The sequence below is a fragment of the Schistocerca nitens genome, chromosome 5 (genome assembly GCF_023898315.1).
Source record: "Schistocerca nitens isolate TAMUIC-IGC-003100 chromosome 5, iqSchNite1.1, whole genome shotgun sequence".
NCBI classification, from domain to species: domain Eukaryota; kingdom Metazoa; phylum Arthropoda; class Insecta; order Orthoptera; family Acrididae; genus Schistocerca; species Schistocerca nitens.
The window spans coordinates 328,474,455-328,490,961 of record NC_064618.1 but is presented as its reverse complement, the minus strand read 5'-3'; the positions used below and the strand labels follow the sequence as shown (position 1 = coordinate 328,490,961).

The following is a 16,507-nucleotide window of genomic DNA, read 5'->3' as shown; positions in this document are numbered from 1 at the left end:
CTGAAAATATTGAAACATTATCTGCAAAACCCAAGGTTTTACCTTAATTCCATTCGGTTCCTTTCGCAGAATTATTGGTTCAGTTTTGTGACTTTTTACTTCAAATTCCAGACCTTACACGTTTTTCTTCAAAAACTCAGTATAATAATGAGATTATAATCCGTCCCCTTGTGTAACACTAGTTTTTTTTTTTTTCAAATGACTGTTTTTCTCCTATAAATGTATGTTTATGTACCATATTTGTTACAGTTTCACGAATTATGTTCTGAAATTTTGTTGTAACGCCAAATCCTCTAATGATAGTAAATAGATGATCCTATTATAGTTTTGAGGGTTAACATTCTGTGTCAAATTATTGATATTTTCGTATTCCATATTTAAATGATGGCATTCAATTTTTATGTCATGCAGTCTTTTTCTGAAATTACAATAATTACTCCGAAAAATTAAGATTTTCTCCAAATCTAAAATCTTGTTACAAGATACAACAAGGTCGTGTACCTAGGAACAAATGTTCTGTTGAAACTGAAAAGTTTTAGAAACGAGGAAAAACGTCAATTTGAATATAATCGTCTTTCTGTTACATTATTACTCTACTACACACAAATAATAGTAATCATCATCATTATCATAATCTTCCTTCAAGTTTTAGGCCTCTTGACCTGTTATGATCTCGTCGAGAAGTTCTCCTGCCATCTTTTCACTGGTCGACCTCGTGATCCTACACCACTTGGCAGGAGTGTAGCATGGATTTTGGAATCCTTTTTGAGCTCATTCGTTGTAGATGTTTTATCCAAAAGTTTCGGTAGTTCTTACTGTAACAAATAGTAGTTTCCATTTTAAGCTCCTTCAGCACATCTTCGTTCCTTTTGTGATTTCATTTTGTGTAACCAGTTGTTCATCTCAAGAATTTCATGTCACAGGCTGTTTGAATTTACTAACCAGGGTTCACTGATGTAGTATAGTACAGATCTTGCTAAATTTTTATAAAGGCAAATTCCGGTGTGACTCTGAACTAGGTAAGTGAAATAAGTTTAACCAGAGGTATTATCAGAAACCAGTTACAAGTTAAATACCTTGTGAAATAGAGGTTATTGGAAATTAAAACCAATTTCCTTTTTCAAGACAGGTAAAACTACTAAGACATTAAAGAAATTCGGTTCATTTGCAAGTATCACATGTTGCATGGTAAAAAACCTTCTACTGTCTCAGGGTACAAGATGATGCACGACCGACGAAGTATGGCTTAAGTGTCCATATTTTGTATAAATATTTATTAATATATATATAACATTTCACTCATCATAAAATAATGTACGTGAAGAAGTAAGGGTGTATTCCAAATAGCTTCAATATGTTATACAGCACTCAAAATGAGTAGAACCCTAAATATTTTCTAATGATTCACAAAACAAAACATCATATCTAGCAACAACAAAAACAGTAGAAAATGGCGGGAACTGCTAATGGTGGTCTGTAGTGCGCATTCCTACATCTGGTTCTAAGATCAGTCACTACACTGAAGTGCTAATCAAAAAACATCGCTCTCCCCTAATATGTTTACTAGTACTTCAGTTGTTTTCGAAACATGACTGATTTTCGATAAGAAACGTCAATATCGAGTAAACATTCTGTTCAGTTTACTGACTTCCCTCCATAATTTATATGGTTCAAATGGCTCTGAGCACTATGGGACTTAACTTCTGAGGTCATTAGTCCCCTAGAACTTAGAACTAGTTAAACCTAACTAACCTAAGGACATCACATACATCCATGCCCGAGGCAGGATTCGAACCTGCGACCGTAGCGGTCTCGCGGTTCCAGACTGCAGCGCCTAGAACCGCACGGCCACTTCGGCCGGCATAAATTATATCTAACGGTGCGGGCGTGTCTTGAGTGTATTGGTTTTCATAGAAATTTAGTGACAGTTAGTTTACATGGGACTAGATAGTAATTTTCAAGAAAATTTTTATTTCTATTTTCAAGTGTTGAAGAGACTCCAATAAGCTTGATGGCAATATTCGCATCGGCAGCATGGATAAGTGTTCCATCTACTTGGATGCAGTATGGTAGGTCATCTATACGCACCCAAATCAACTGTTGATCCAGTACCAATTCTTGACGTACAAACCGAGCGAGGTGGCGCAGTGGTTAGCACACTGGACTCGCATTCGGGAGGACGACGGTTCAATCCCGTCTCCGGCCATCCTGATTTAGGTTTTCCGTGATTTCCCTAAATCGTTTCAGGCAAATGCCGGGATGGTTCCTGTGAAAGGGCACGGCCGATTTCCTTCCCAATCCTTCCCTAAGCCGAGCTTGCGCTCCGTCTCTAATGACCTCGTTGTCGACGGGACGTTAAACACTAACCACAACCAACAACAATCTTGACGTACACATGTAGTGATTATTTCCGTCTTTGAAAATACTATGTACACAGACTTTTTTTTATAATGTGGAGAAAACCTTTTGGAATCCAGACTGAGAATGCTAAGAATGTTATTTTGGAACAGCTTTATAATTACTGACGCAAATATATATTTTTTGGTTCCTTCTGGAAGGAAGCAATCATTTAGTAATAATTAATAGCTGCCTTACATTCTTTCCCGTAAATGAGTCTGACAGTAGCATATTTCGGATTTTCTGTAAATATACCCTGTAATAGAAATGTATTGCACTTTGTACAGTATAAGTTTTAATGAAATGGAGAGTAAGATTTTAGTAATTAATGTCCAATGTTATTAATGCAGTTAGAATTATGTATATTCTATGTTATCCAATCTGTACACTTACCTAGCAGTATGCTGAAAGGTATTTGGGTAAATCTAGTAAGTAACAATAGGTCGTAACTCTCCCTATGTGCTACTAAGTAGAAAAAGAAAGCAGCCTGAAGTTAGTTTGGGATCGTGGCTAATAGACAAGGGCGATCGACTCAGATAGGAGATGTTCAATGGGATTCCACGGTTGCATAGTAATACTGAAGTGAATCCAGATTTCTTTGCAGTTAACATTACTGCTGAATTCTGTCATTCCTTTTTTAAACACAAATGTGAGTTAGGCTCAACATTGACCTGCAAACCACTGGCAGTTAATCTCAAATGAGGACAAAATGAATTACTATTCGTCACATGCCACTCTAATGACCCAGATGTATCCAACACCGTAAGCCATCATACACTGAAATCCATGTTTACTGGCGGGGTACATACGAAAACTGCCGTAACATTTACTCGTATAATAGCCGAACACCTCTCTTTTTATGACTGTTCATGATAAAAATATGCTTTCTCGTTAATCATGGCAATTAGGGGTATTGATGGTGGGTCTGCAGGCAGCAAAAGCGACACGATGAACCGCTCTCTTTCAACCGTAACCTCGAAAGTGAAAGGCAATATCACAGACACTGTTCTCTTGGCGCTTAGACCTCGATAGTCAATACTGCACGTACTCGGGTCCTGTGTAAATAAACAAGCAATCACACTAATAAAGGATTGTGGATCCCTTACCAAACCAAAATGGCATGAAAAGAGCTTAGTAGCCCAACTTTACTAAAAGAAGGGCGATGCTGGTAGGACTAATTGTGAGGCATCAAGAATCAGTTGACTTGGTAGTAGGGGGAAAACTTTTGGATGTTTGTTGCGCAGAAGCGCGGCTCTGACGTTGTATGTTCCAGTTACTTTAATGCAAACTCTACAGGGGCAGCTCAGACGGATGGTATTGTCACTTGACTGGAAAAGAAGACAGCGACTACGACTCTCTCGCTACCTGCAGGCTCCTTCAGGGATTTTCCCCGAAAAATATCTCCATCCTTGCAGCTCACTGAGTGACGTACTTTTATTCAGGTGGCTGCCTGCGTAGAATGACATACATACTGTAGAACATTATATTTGGAAACCGCTTCACTTACGTTTACTGTAAACAAGTTCCTTACAGAAACTGTGTCTGCAGTAATAAATCCTATTTCTCCTGTCTTTGAGTTCTTTCAGAGCCAACAGTCGCCATTGGTTTATAGTCAGACGGGGAATTTAAATTACATTTCTGTCACCCAAATTAATTTTGATAGCTCGCCGTAAAATGAATATTTTTACGAAGAAAAGTTGAAATGAAGTTCCTGAATCGGTAGGGAATCCACTGGCCATACAGCGGTGTACCCGACATTACGCGAGAAAAAGTCCGTAATGTTAGAAGTTCTTGAGTTAGTCGACACAAATTAGAGTCCCAACTCGAGTAACTTCTTCCAAGAGAGTAAGTACAAGACTTAGCATGCTGAAGTTTGTGAGTCTACGTGCGACAAATGGTTTCCGAGATAGAGAGCAGAGCAGCGCAGTGAGAACGTGTCAGTTCCTCAACGACTCTCTTCTGGCTGGCGAGGGGCAAAGCTTTCATCTGGCAGCACAGACGGCGGACGGCACATCACCCCTCAACTCACAGAAGTTGCTATCACCCCATGAAAACGTAGTCCACATGAACAACTGAACCACTCATAACATTCTCTTTTTTTGTATTTCTACATAACTATCATCAAGGAGCATGACTGACTGAAATTTAAAAATTTATTGAACTCCACAAGCGGTCGTCAAACCACAGTCACTTAAACAATGAAATTTTTGAAAGGTTACATAACTAGTTTCGACGCACTGAGTCGCCATTTTCATATGTAATCACAAACCTGGGAAACTGCATTAATAATTGCAAGCACACTTCTTTCCAATATTACAAAAAATACACTAAAACCATACAACTGAAGCAGAGAAAGCAGAACGGGTCACAATTCGTCATGACAAATTTTGGTTGATCAATCATTTACACCTTAATGCAGTGTAGATAAAAACTGCATCGGGATGATATTATATACTCTTGTATTTTACATGACGTTCTCATTTGGGTCTCTACTATCACTTGATAACATCATGCTAAAATCTTTTCCTGAGTTGAGCCCAGCGAAAATGCCATGCATTCCTCCCTGGTCCCGTAATGAACAACGTATCAAGAGATCTATACAGAGGGACTGAAACGAAATGTGATTAATCTAAGTAAGTTTCACAATAAATATTGAAAAATCATTAATTTCATAATAACTTCTACAAATTGTAATATATTTCTCAATGGCCGCGGAAAATGGTTGTTGTATATGAAATACGCATCGCTGCTGAATTACAGTTCACTTATGTCATTCCATAAACACATCGTAGGAAACACCGATATTTCAGAAAATACAGAATGTGTTTAATTCTGAGGAAACTTTGCATAAAGTGCTTCTCTAGTTCGGTCTATGCACTGACAACGTTATATCTAGTGCACAAGCTTTAGCCGGCCGGTGTGGCCGAGCGGTTCTAGGCTCTACAGTCTGGAACCGCGCGACCGCGACGGTCGCAAGTTCGAATCCTGCCTCGGGCATGGATGTGTGTGATGTCCTTAGGTTAGTTACGTTTACGTTCTAGGGGACCGATGACCTCAGAAGTTAAGTCCCACAGTGCTCAGAGCCATTTGAGCACAAGCTTAATTTTGAGACTCTACAGTGATTCCACAACAGTCTGCAACGTCACCGCTAAGCCGTGTGTGTGGATTGCCTGTGGCAAACGAAGGAAGCCTTATTGATTCGTTATAGAGTGTGTGTTTGAGTGTGTGTGTGTGTGTGTGAGAGAGAGAGAGAGAGAGAGAGAGAGAGAGAGAAAGAAGAGGTGTGTGGGCAGTGTACATGTGGATACCAAGGCTTGAACATAGTAATCAGTTTCAAATACATGTTTACGTACAGTAGTTCTGCAGATACGAAGAAACTTGCACAAGATAGGCTAGCGTGAAGAACTTTTACATCTGCATAACCATTTCCATACATACTCCGCAAGCCACCATACTGTGCTTGGCGGAAGGTATCTTGTACGACTCTAGTCATTCCCTTTCCTATTTTATTCGGAAATGGACGACTATCTATATGCCTCCGTACGAGGTATATCTTGTCTTCGTGGTCTTTACGCGATATGAATGCTAGCGGCAGTAGAAACGATCTGCTTCAGCCGCAAATTCCGGTTCTCTAAATTTTATCAATAGTGTTTCGCGAAAAGAACGTCGTCTTCCTTCTAGTGATTCCCATTTGAGTCCAATGAGCTGCTTCGTAATACTCATAGACTGATGGAACCTGCAGGTAACAAATTTAGCAACCCGCCTCTGAATTGCTTCTATTGACTGTCAAGCAGCACACCACTAATACTATTTTCGATAAATACAGGGTTTTTTACTACTCATTTCAATTAACTAATATTTTCCACATTTATAGCAAGTTACTAATCATCGCACCAAATAGAAATTCTATCAAAGGCATCCTGTATCCTGCTACAGTCACTAAGCGACGAAACTAGCACGTACACTAGAGCGCCATTCAAAAGGTTCAAATGGCTCTAAGCACTATGGGACTTAACATCTGAGGTCGTCAGTCCCCTAGACTTAGAACTACTTAAACCTAGCTAACCTAAGGACATCAAACACATCCATGCCCGAGGCAGAATTCGAACCTGCGACCGTAGCAGCAACGCGATTCTGGACTGAAGCGCCTAGAACCGCTCGGTCACAACGGCCGGCAGAGCGTCATTACCAAACAGTTGCAGATTTTCCGTCCGGCACACAGTTTCATTCTGCCTGGAAGTTTCATAATCCTGCCAGGAAGTTTCCGCTCATTCTATTCGCAGATTGTTACTCACCCTATCTGTCAGATACCTACAGAAGAGCGCTCACTTCCCTGGGCACTCCTGACGATACCCTTGTCTATGATGACCTCTGGTCGTCCAGTACAATGCCACTCACCCAACTAGGAAACTGTACTGTTCACTCGGACTTTCGTTAACATTCAGGAGTGGGTCGCCGTGTCAAACACTTGCCAGAAATATGAAATCTGCCTATCCACGTTTCACAGGTTATTTTGTGAGAAAAGAGCAAGCGGAGTTTCACACTGGCGATACTTTTCAAATCTGCTCATATTTGGGCACAGAATTTCTTCTTTCTCGTGTAAATTTATTATATTCCAACCTAGAATATGTTCAAGGACTCTGCAGCAAATCGATTTTATGGATATTATATTAGCCTGCAACTTTGCGCGTCCGTTCTTTTGCCCTTCTTACATACAGAAATCATCAGCGCTTTTTTCCAGTCATTTGAGGTTTTGCGCTGGGTGAGAGATTTGCGATGAATGCGAGGTAAATAAGAGGCCAATGCCGAACTGGAATTCCACTGCCAGCCGGGGTGGCCGAGCGGTTCTAGGCGCTACAGTCTGGAACCGCGCGACCGCTACGGTCGCAGGTTCTAATCCTGCCTCGGGCATGGATGTGTGTGATGTCCTTAGGTTAGTTAGGTTTAAGTAGTTCTAAGTTCTAGGGGACTGCTGACCTCAGAAGTTCAGTCCCATAGTGCTCGGAGCCATTTTTGGAATTCCACTCGGACATGACGACTTACTTGTTTTCAACTCTTTCAATTGCTTCTCTACGCCAGGGATACCTATGCCTGTGTCCTACATACAGAAGTCTGTACAACGCTCAAAGGAAGGTATGTCTATTACGATACTCCTTCATCGAACCACTTTTTGGGTGGATTATTACAACAACAATTACTGTATGAAACTTCCTGGGAGATTAAAACTGTGTGCCGGACCGAGACTCGAACTCGGGACCTTTGCCTTTCGCGGGCAAGTTTGGAAGGTAGGACACGAGGTACTGACAGATGTAAAGCTGTGAGGACGGGGCGTGAGTCGTGCTTGGGTAGCTCAGTCGGTAGAGCACTTGCCCGCGAAAGGCAAAGGTCTCGAGTTCGAGTCTCGGTCTGGCACACAGTTTTAATCTTCCAGGAAGTTTCATATCAGCGCACACTCCGCTGCAGAGTGACAATCTCAGTCTGTAAACATCCCCCAGGCTGTAGGTAAGCCATGTCTCCGCAATATCCTTTCTTTCAAGAGTGCTAGTTCTGCAATGTTCGCAGGAGAGCATCTGTAAAGTTTGGAAGGTAGGAGACGAGGTACGGGCAGATGTAAAGCTGTGAGGACGGGGCGTGAGTCGTGCTTGGGTAGCTCAGTGTAGAGCACTTGCCCGCGAAAGGCAAAGGTCCCGAGTTCGAGTCTCGGTCGGGCACACAGTTTTAATCTGCCAGAAAGTTTCATATCAGCGCACACTCCGCTGCAGAGTGACAATCTCATTCAACAATTACTGTACATTTGCCCTTTGCGTATAGCTTACAGGTCAAATACAGCAGTGTAAAATAGTCATTAATGTAAAATAACGGCTGACAGCTGGCATGTGTTGTGCTTGCAGGCGCCAACGGTTCGGCGCTGTCTTGCTGCCACCCGGGAGAGCTCAGCCCAGAGTGCTTCCCGGTACCCCTGGCGGCCGGGGACCCGCAGTTCGACCAGTTCAACGTCACCTGCATGGAGTTCGTCCGGGCCGCGCCGGCGCCCACCTGCTCCTTCGGTAAGTACGCGCCTCGCTTCTTCTCCCACTCGACGTGTGCTGTTTCTAAACAGTTGATACAGTAACTCAACAGCAGCTCTACCTGCATTTTCGACTGACAGGAAGCGATAGGCATGTACTATAAGTACAAGATGGCCAACACAAAAATGGTTCAGAGAATTTTACACGCACCTGAAGGTAGGCGATCAGACTTGCATCATCCGCAAAAGGGGTAGCTGATGTAATTTGGTTTTCCTATCTTAATATGCATGTAGAATTCTCTGGACTGCTTTCTTTTTCCCTCAATGTATCACCCCTCAACCATATCCTGTGTCAGTTCATGACATCTCCGTGATTGGAATACCTGCGCATTCCTATGTCCCCTCAATCTTGACTGCTTGCCTCCATCACCACATCCAACCTTCCTTACATCTCTCCACACACACACACATACACACACACACACACACACACACACACACACACACGCACACACACTATGTCATCTCCGAGGATACTTTTCACCATCTTCCCCTCCCAAACCATGAAATCATTCCTGAGACTTCCCATTCAACTATAACACATTCTAGCTCATACATTCCAAAATGTCCAACCTTCCTTACATCTCTCCACACACACACACACACACATACACATACACACACACACACACACACACACACACACACACACACACACACACACACTATGTCATCTCCGAGGATACTTTTCACCATCTTCCCCTCCCAAACCATGAAATCATTCCTGAGACTTCCCATTCAGCTATAACACATTCTAGCTCATACATTCCAAAATGAAGTCATCAATACCAATAAAGTCTTCAGTAAAACCTGTCGCTGGATAACTGCAATCTTACCACTTGTATCCCATCTTTTGACTGTTCCCAGTATTGATCCCACTTCTCACATCACCTCCCTTCTAATCCCACTAGCAGCCAAGCCCCTTGTTTAGAACATGTTACCAAGAGGCCACAAGTGCCAAGGCCACAAACAACCAAATTTCATCAACCTTAAGATAACTGTTTCTATGTCCATCAATGTATTTCTGCCTATCAGCACTTTTCTTATTCGACAGTTAGAAGGTTACAACACGGGCAACGTAACCCCAGTCCGTAACTTCTACATTTACGATAGCCAGTCATAAAGTTTTGATTACCACCTGGAGAAAAAAAACCAGGCAATAAATTTTTTATTTATTTGTGAGTACATGTCTGCAGTCCCAGTACAATTGAAATCCTCTAAACCACAGCGCCATAACATGTCGCTAGAGGAATCAAAAAGAAACTGCATTGCCTATCTCAATTTTATCAATGGCTCCCCCAACGGAAGCTTTTGGGACAATCGAATGGAGTTATTTACAGGTTTTCAATGACATTAGCCGCGTTTGGGCATCGAAATGAATCAATTTTAACAGGTGAAAATTTGTATCGGTTTTGAACTCAAACCCGGATGTTCTGCTTAACGGGAGCAGTCACCCTAACCGCCTTAACCGTCTGAACACGCTTCCCTTCCCTCCCAGATTCCAGCTTGTTGCACACTACTAGAGCAGCGTCACCTATCCATGAACCCCTCACTTGCCATCTCCGATTCCCGCAAGAAACCGAGCTTGGTGTGTATCCGCGCCGAAAAAGTGGGTCTTTGGTCGTCACACTTTATAAGAACTATCAATAGTTCTTCAATGGAAGAGATGTGTTTCCCAGTAGCGAAGATGAGCAAGTAGTCATATTTCCTCAGATATACATTTTAGAGCCCATGCTTACTGGACGATTTTCCTTGTTTTAGTCCATACCTCTGAATATTGCCACCCTACGATCTTAGCAACAACAGCACCTGTCCACGTATTACACTGTCAGAAATATCACAACGGTTTTCGCTTATAACTTTCGATTTCTTCTTTCCCGATACAGGGATCTTTACCTCAAATTGATACATTTATCCTTTTCCGCGACCTAGAAAGTTTGTAAGATCATCACGGCATCACCCTGAATCCACATACATTTACAGGTGCCGGCGCCTATAGCTTCTATGCTCTGTATGTCGTTGGATCACGTTTCCGTACATAAGTTCGTGCTTAAAATATTATGTACTCATTCCCCTTCACAAGTCCTAGAAGTTTGTAACGGGAAATCCCGAACACCCTGCGTATACTATCCCGTTCATTCTCACAAGTGAATTGTGTGGCTTCGAACGTTCAGAAATTCTAGAAAATGTAGTTACAATACAAATCACTCACACCAAACAGGATGGTATGAGTCAGTGGCATGCGAAATTGCGGTTCTTGCCAAGAGAGACTTTTGAATGATCAGCTATTCAAGGTCTAAAAGAGGAATTTTGGTAACAAAATATCGATACAATAGGAAGAAGAAAACATTGTAATGTCGTCACTTACTACTCTGTTTTCCTCTACTTCAAATACTTGTGCTATCTGAACCACAAACTTTTTCTACAGACCTGATCGTGCTGCACGGTTATTTAGTATCCAAAGTGGAGGTACGGGATTTCAATGAAGTGGGCAAAGCTAAATAGAACAGAACGATATGCACATCTGACTAAAGCCTCTTTTTCACATTTAACATCACTCCCGCATTCAACCGGACCAGCAGGAAACGTCACACTAATTATATTTTCGAAGGGTCATATCGATATGTCAGTGGCCTAATCTGCCTTTTGCAAAGGCTTTTCCATTTCCGTGCAGGAAGTTGATCGGACAGCACAAAGTGAAGTCTGAAGATGATAAACGCTAGTGTAACTTTGCTTCTACTTTTTTATGTTGTTGTCGTATGAAAATCAAGGATCCTCCTCATGCAGAGCTTATATTGCCTAAAGAAGTAAACATCAAGAAGTTGACAATATTTAGTTGTCACGACACTGAAATATGTGTGTTTAAGACCACGTTCTATAGATTTTTTGTTTCTTCACATTACCGTGGTTCCTCCCTTAGACCTTGTTCCTTAGACCAAAGTTCCTCCCTTATCACGCGAAAAGACGAGTAGCTTTGCATGCGAGTTGCTCATACCACTATGTTTAGGATGAGAAATGTTTTCGTGAAGTTCTGAGTTTTCGACGTCACGCACTTCCCTTGTGAGCAGGGAGGATAGGTAATATTATAAAGGGCAAGCAAATGGAACGAGACGGATGGGGAAGAAGTAAGCTAACTGTTTAATATTTCAAAAGTAATCGCCATAACCGTTAATGCATTTACCGCACTGCGAGACAAGACGGCCAATGCCTTCACGGAAAAATGTTCGCTTACGAAACATGATCGTACCCAGGCATACAACTCTACGTCACAGCCACGATCCAGGCATAAACCTCTACGTCACACCAAGAAGGTCTTATTTCAGGGCTCCTAAATATGGGAATGGGCTGGGGAAAGATCGGAACTTAATGAACGATGTTTAAGGGCGTCCCAGCGAAATTTCTGTAGCGTAGTCGAAACAAGGACGGGAATTATCTTGCAACAGAATCATGACGTCCGCCAGCATTCCTGGGCGTTTGTACTTGATGGCACGCTTCAGTTTTTGCAAAAGTCCCCGAACTGCTGTACTTTAATTGCGGAGTTGTGTTCCAGAATGCCAACGAGCAGCAGATCCATGCAGTCAAAGAAAAAGGTCATCATGACTTTCCCAGAGCTGGTGTGTCTGTTGTTTCGACTGTGCTACAGAAGTCGCTAGGAAGCCCTTACACAACTTTTGTGCAGTCCCATGCGATTTCCATGTTTTTGGAGGCCTGAAGAAAGACATTCGTGGCCGCCGATTTGTCTCGGACGAAGAGATGCACGCGTGGGTGCAATCTCGGTTCCGTAGGCAACCGCAAACATTTTCCCTTGAGGGCAATGACCGTCTTGTCTCACAGTGGGATAAATGTATTAAACGTTACGCCAATTACTTAAAAAAAAGGATACCAACAGCCGTAATTCTTCCTACAAATTTTTATTATTTAAGTAACCAGTTTCGACGTTTCTTCAGAACCGCCCCAATGCGAAAAGCGGTTGTACACATCCAAACTTTGGCGCACGTAGAACAGGTACTATATGTTGAACTGGATGCCATGGACTTCTATTTGTTCGACGTGTACACACCAAACGACAGCTTTTGTCGTGCTTTTGGAGTGTGCATGTCGTGTAAAGGGAAGTCCACGGAGACCTGTCCAGTATGTGGTACCTGTTCTATGTGCGCCAAAGTTTGAATGTCTCTATTCGTTTTTGGAATAGGAGCCTGAAGATGACGCTAATGAAGTGGTGAAACTGGTTGCTTAAATAATAAAAAAGTTTAGGAACAATTACGGTTGTTGGTATCCTTTTTCTACTAGTTATTAATTAGTCACAGTCCCGCATCCAAATCTATATCATGGAACTACAATGTTTTTTTTTCCTTATCTGTCTCGTTTTCATTTAAGTGGCCCTTATAGTTATCCGAGAAATTCCTTTAAAAGAAAAATACAAATGTACTAAATATGTGGTCTTACTCATAATGTCAGGTTATAGCTGCATATTTTTATAAATATTAGAAGGTTGGACTTTTGAGAATGGCTGCAGCCCATGTATACTATTCTTACAAGACATAGTTTTACACACATACACACACACACACACACACACACACACACACACACACACACACACACACACACACACACACTGGTCATGCCGGACTCGAGAGTCCATTACCGCAGCAACGTATTTTCGCCATCTGTCCCTGTCTTGGGCTATTTCCTTCCATTCACCTTCAGTACCTAGGCTCCTCAAATCAGCCTTCACATTGCCCTCCCATCTACGCCTCGGTCTCCCCACAGGACGTTTTCCCTCTAAGTGCCCTACCAGTACTCTGCGCGCTGCCCTGCCCTCATCCATTCGAGCTACGTGACCCGCCCATCGCAGCCTACGTGATTTAATTATACCGATTATGTCAGGGCTTGAATAGAGTTCGTGAACCTCTTCGTTATGCAGTTTTCGCTACTCTCCGCTAATGTCATCCCTTTTTGCTCCGAAAAATTTTGTTTTCAAATACTCGAAACGGCTTTTCATTTTGCACAGTGAGAGACCAAGTCTCACACCCATACAGCATAACTGGTAGAATAATAGTTTTGTATATTCTGATCTTTAAATTCCTAAACAATATCCGTGATGAAAGTAATCTATTCAGTGAAAAGTAACACGCCTTTCCCGCCCGTAATCTCTCCTTCAGTTCGGATTCACTCTCATTTCTCGAAGTGATGTCCACGCCTAGATACTTAAATGTGTTCACTTTTTCAAACTGCATGTCTCCAACTCTTAACATTTCCTGATCTACTGCTGTTGGCATTCTAGTAGTAACCAGGTATTTAGTTTTGTCTTCACTTATCCTTAGACCTACATCTTCACTAGTCTTGATTAACGCATTCGCATTTGCTGTTACAGATTCTTTCCTAACGCTAATGATGTTTAGATCATCTGCATACCCTAATATCTTAATATTTCCATTTAATTCCACACCTTCTGAATTATCTGCTGCCATTCGTACAATATATTCTAGGACTAAATTAAAAAGTAGCGGAGGCAGGGCATCTCCCCGCTTAAGTCCGTTCTTTATTACAAATTCTTCTGACTCCAATTTCCCCACGCGTACTCTACCTTCCGTGTTTTTCAAACTCGCTTCTACAAGCCTAACATACTTCTTTGGTATTCCAAGTTCCAAAAGAATTCTGTACAATTTTGATTGCCATACTGAATCATATGCTTTTGTAAAATCTATGAAAAGATGATGAACTGGTTTATTGTATTCCCATTTCTTTTCAAAAATTTGACGCAGGGTGAATATTTGGTCTACAGTTGATCTGTTCCTCCGAAAGCCAGCTTGGTAATCCCCCGCAATTTCAACTGCATATGGTGTAAGCCTGTTTAGCAGAATATTCGAGAAAACTTTGGAACATACTGGTAATAGCAATATCCCTCTATAATTACTACAATCCATTTTGTCGCCCTTCTTAAAAATTGGGATCAGAATCGACTCCTGCCACTCTTCAGGTATCATCTCTGAGTTCCGTACATTAGTTATCACATTGTGAACTACTTCCACCAACTTCTGTCTCCCATTTTTAACTAATTCTGCAGTTATGCAATCTGATCGTGGTGCTTTATGGTTTTTCAAGTTCGATAATTACAGAGTAAATACACGATGAACCTGTCGAAATGTATGTTTTATGAAACTACATATAATATCACATACTGTGTTTCCAGTTACTCCTGAGGATGCTTCTGTTGGGATCCTCGACTGCTCGTTCCTTATCCACGACAACCTCCAGGTCGTGGAACGCTTTTGTTCTCCTAAGTCGTGACTTCCTCAAGTGCCAACCTGCCACTTGTGCCCACAGGTCCGCGAGAGCAGATGACTCAGGTGAGCGCTTACCTGGACGGTTCCGTGGTGTACGGCAACCAGGCGGATCTGGCCAACAGCCTGCGCTCGTTCGTCGGGGGCCGGATGAGGGTCTCCTTCAGCCCTGACGGCCGCGAGCTGCTGCCCATCTCCACGGACCCCAACGACGGCTGCAACAGGGAGGTGGCCAACGCCAAGGGCCAGTACTGCTTCGCAGCCGGTGAGTCGCGTTCTCAGACGCGGCGCTTACATGCCACGCAGCTTCCGCAAGAAGACAACCGAATTACGATAGGCGTTTGCGCTGTTGATTGGATTACATGTTATTTCTGAATCGATTTTGTTAGCCAGTGTTGGAGTATCCGCTGTTGCAATTTATTCAGCACAATGAAATGAGGTGTTTAGCGCTCTCGTAATACCTATACATATTATGAATTATAGTGCTCGACCGCAATTTTCAGTCTGTAATTTCAGGAACTGCTGTAGGGATGTTCACACAGGTTTCACTAATATACAGGATGAAGAAAAATTCGTGCCCTCGGACTTCATTGCATACTGGCAATACAAAAATGTCTCTCACAAAATTTCGTCCTGCGCATATTTCCTGCAGTAAATGGACGTTAAGGACTGGTGATCTGGAACACTGTAATCACATGTACGGTAACTACCTCTGTCAGTGGACAGCACGAGGGCTGTGCAAATGGTGCAGTGGATAGCATTTTGGGTTAGCATGCTGGAGGTCGAGGATTCGATTCTGGGTCTAGGCGTATTTGCTTTTGTTTGCCAGTTTCATTCCGCAGTATAGTACTGTGATAAACCGTTTCTTAAGCCACATTTATCTGACATTTTCATAGTACATCTTTGGAAATTATTTGCAAAGCACACTTCCAGCCCGATTGGTGATGTAAGGCCATAACGAAGTGTAATGGACCTGATCGTGACAAGAATAATAGTTGGTGCTAATCGATGGGACTACTGGGCGAGGGTACACAGAAAACAGGTTTGGAATCTGGTAGACGCTGTGGTGTGAAACAATTCGCTGACCAGTGAAAATTATTGTAGTTCCATTTCAATGTTCATCGTATGTAAATGAAAATGTTTTGTAGAGGTCACATTGTAATTGCCGTACGACGATTAAGACACCAGACTACATTTAGGAAGTGAAACCAAACATGCCTCGACCCAGAATCGAACCCTTGACCTCCTGCGTGCTAGCTGAAAACGCTAGCCACTGCACTAACTGCACAGAACCATAGGTATAAGCTGACGGAGGTTTTTACAGTACATATGTGTACAATGTTGCCAGATTGCCAATCTACAATGTTCATACTGTCGGAAATATGAGCAGGACGCAATTTTGTGAGAGACATTTTCGTATTGCTAGTATATTGCGCTCTGAAGTCCGAGTGCATGAATTTTTCTTCACCCTGTATGTAGACTGATTCACGACGAAGGTTTGTATATATGATTTGTTTCTGATACGCCATACAAATTGTCCGGCCACAGATACTTAGTGTTACACGCGCGAAGCCGTGACAGGCTGCTAATTTTTAATAATCAGAATGTACGATTTCCGTACGGATGTCAGTAAACTTTTGTGCTTGATTCCATCTGGCTGTGTTCTTTGAAGTTTACGAGTAAACTAAAGTTACCGGCATAGGAAGTCACACCTGGGTCCGGCCGAACTTGTGGTGAGGCTACCACCTTTTGACCT

The 16,507-nt window shown here is 42.3% G+C and overlaps 1 protein-coding gene across 2 annotated transcripts in view; it reads left to right on the top strand.

The window, feature by feature from the left end:
- Positions 1-16,507, top strand: part of LOC126260862 (uncharacterized) — a 224,370-nt gene that overhangs the window by 148,428 nt on the left and 59,435 nt on the right. For both annotated transcript variants that reach the window (XM_049958277.1, XM_049958275.1), the window contains exons 8-9: positions 8,289-8,444; positions 14,795-15,016. In XM_049958277.1, coding sequence (XP_049814234.1) covers positions 8,289-8,444; positions 14,795-15,016 — 378 coding nt within the window. The remainder of the gene's footprint in view (positions 1-8,288; positions 8,445-14,794; positions 15,017-16,507) is intronic.